A 2,779-nucleotide genomic window follows, 5' to 3' on the forward strand; every position below is an offset into this window, starting at 1 on the left:
GACTCTCATGTGTCTCTTGACACCTCCCTGTTGTGTGAATCTTTTCCCACAAACATCACAACTGAATGGTGTCTCTCCTGTGTGGACTCTCATGTGTCTCTTCAGAGATCCCTGTCTTGTAAATCTTTTCCCACAAACCTCACAAATGAATGGTTTCTCTCCTGTGTGGACTCTCATGTGTCTCTTCAGATCTCCCTGTTTTGTAAATCTTTTCCCATAAACATCACAACTGAATGAATTCTCTCCTGTGTGGACTCTCATGTGTCTCTTCAGATTTCCCCGTTCTGTAAATCTGCTCCCACAAATATCACAACTGAATGGTTTCTCTCCTATGTGGACGATCATGTGTCTCTTCAGATGTCCCCGTTCTGTAAATCTTTTCCCACAAACATCACAACTGAATGGTTTCTCTCCTGTGTGGACTCTCATGTGTGACTTTGAATGTCCCTGTACTGCAAATCTTTTCCCACAAACATCACAACTAAATGGTTTCTCTCTAGTGTGGACTCTCATGTGTGTCTTCACACTTCCCTGTCCTGTAAATCTTTTCCCACAAACATCACAACTGAATGGTTTCTCTCCTGTGTGAATTCTCATGTGTGTCTTCACACTTCCCTGTACTGTAAATATTTTCCCACAAACATCACAATTGAATGGTTTCTCTCCTGTGTGGACTCTCATGTGTTTCTTCACACTTCCCTGTACTGTAAATCTTTTCCCACAAACATCACAACTGAATGAATTCTCTCCTGTGTGGACTCTCATGTGTCTCTTCAGATTTCCCCGTTCTGTAAATCTGCTCCCACAAATATCACAACTGAATGGTTTCTCTCCTGTGTGGACGATCATGTGTCTCTTCAGATGTCCCCGTTCTGTAAATCTTTTCCCACAAACATCACAACTGAATGGTTTCTCTCCTGTGTGGACTCTCATGTGTGACTTTGAATGTCCCTGTACTGCAAATCTTTTCCCACAAACATCACAACTAAATGGTTTCTCTCTAGTGTGGACTCTCATGTGTGTCTTCACACTTCCCTGTCCTGTAAATCTTTCCCCACAAACATCACAACTGAATGGTTTCTCTCCTGTGTGGACTCTCATGTGTATCGTCACACTTCCCTGTACTGCAAATCTTTTCCCACAAACATCACAACTGAATGGTTTCTCTCCTGTGTGAATTCTCATGTGTGTCTTCACACTTCCCTGTACTGTAAATCTTTTCCCACAAACATCACAACTGAATGGTTTCTCTCCTGTGTGGACTCTCATGTGTTTCTTCACACTTCCTTTTCTGTAAATCTTTCCCCACAAACATCACAACTGAATGGTTTATCTCTTGTGTGGACTCTCACGTGTGTCTTCAGCGAGCCCTGTTGTTTAAATCTTTTCTCACAAACATCACAACTGAATGGTTTCTCTCCTGTGTGGACTCTCATGTGTCTCTTCAGAGATCCCTGTCTTGTAAATCTTTTCCCACAAACATCACAAATGAATGGTTTCTCTCCTGTGTGGACTCTCATGTGTCTCTTCAGATCTCCCTGTTTTGTAAATCTTTTCCCACAAACATCACAACTGAATGAATTCTCTCCTGTGTGGACTCTCATGTGTTTCTTCACACTTCCCTGTACTGTAAATCTTTTCCCACAAACATCACAACTGAATGAATTCTCTCCTGTGTGGACTCTCATGTGTCTCTTCAGATTTCCCCGTTCTGTAAATCTGCTCCCACAAATATCACAACTGAATGGTTTCTCTCCTGTGTGGATGATCATGTGTCTCTTCAGATGTCCCCGTTCTGTAAATCTTTTCCCACAAACATCACAACTGAATGGTTTCTCTCCTGTGTGGACTCTCATGTGTGACTTTGAATATCCCTGTACTGCAAATCTTTTCCCACAAACATCACAACTAAATGGTTTCTCTCTAGTGTGGACTCTCATGTGTGTCTTCACACTTCCCTGTCCTGTAAATCTTTTCCCACAAACATCACAACTGAATGGTTTCTCTCCTGTGTGGACTCTCATGTGTATCTTCACACTTCCCTGTACTGCAAATCTTTTCCCACAAACATCACAACTGAATGGTTTCTCTCCTGTGTGAATTCTCATGTGTGTCTTCACACTTCCCTGTACTGCAAATCTTTTCCCACAAACATCACAACTGAATGGTTTCTCTCCTGTGTGGACTCTCATGTGTTTCTTCACACTTCCCTGTACTGTAAATCTTTTCCCACAAACATCACAACTGAATGGTTTCTCTCGTGTGTGGACTCTCACATGTGTCTTCAGCGAGCCCTGTTGTTTAAATCTTTTCTCACAAACATCACAACTGAATGGTTTCTCTCCTGTGTGTACTTCCATGTGAATCTTCAGAGATCCCTGGGTTGTACATTTCATCCCACAAACATCACAACTGAATGGCTTCTCTCCTGTTAGACCTCTTGTCCGTGATTCTTTCTTTGGCTTCTCTCTAAAACATTTCTTTCAAACCAAATAGCTGGAGGATATTTTTCCAAAATAACACCTCATGTGTTTCTGCAGAAACCCCTTGTAGTAACACCGTTTACTACACTTGAAGAAGCTGAAGGATTCCCTGGTCTCCTTCCAGATATCATCCCCATCTTCACTTTCAGGTCCAGAAGCTGACAACGGTTCTTGCCAATCACCCTTGTAGCAACTGTGTTTATTCTGCATTCATACAAAAAGGGACAGAATACGTCACCAACTTCTGTGGGCAACGGCGCGTGCTCCATTCTACTGAGGAATCCAGAGTCGCCCTA

General features: G+C 42.5%; 1 protein-coding gene across 1 annotated transcript; it reads right to left on the minus strand.

Moving 5' to 3' along the window:
- Positions 1 to 1,277: 1,277 nt before the first annotated feature.
- LOC130203980 (gastrula zinc finger protein XlCGF57.1-like) lies at positions 1,278 to 2,396 on the minus strand. The gene has a single exon (XM_056430450.1). The coding sequence runs from the start codon at positions 2,394 to 2,396 to the stop codon at positions 1,278 to 1,280; it is 1,119 nt and encodes a 372-aa protein (XP_056286425.1).
- Positions 2,397 to 2,779: the final 383 nt, after the last annotated feature.

This window comes from Pseudoliparis swirei, chromosome 13 (assembly GCF_029220125.1).
Source record: "Pseudoliparis swirei isolate HS2019 ecotype Mariana Trench chromosome 13, NWPU_hadal_v1, whole genome shotgun sequence".
Lineage (NCBI taxonomy): Eukaryota > Metazoa > Chordata > Actinopteri > Perciformes > Liparidae > Pseudoliparis > Pseudoliparis swirei.

What these genes read in the sequence shown, in the direction of transcription:
- LOC130203980 (XM_056430450.1), bottom strand. Translation starts at nt 2,396, where the DNA reads ATGAAATGTACAACCCAGGGATCTCTGAAGATTCACATGGAAGTACAC.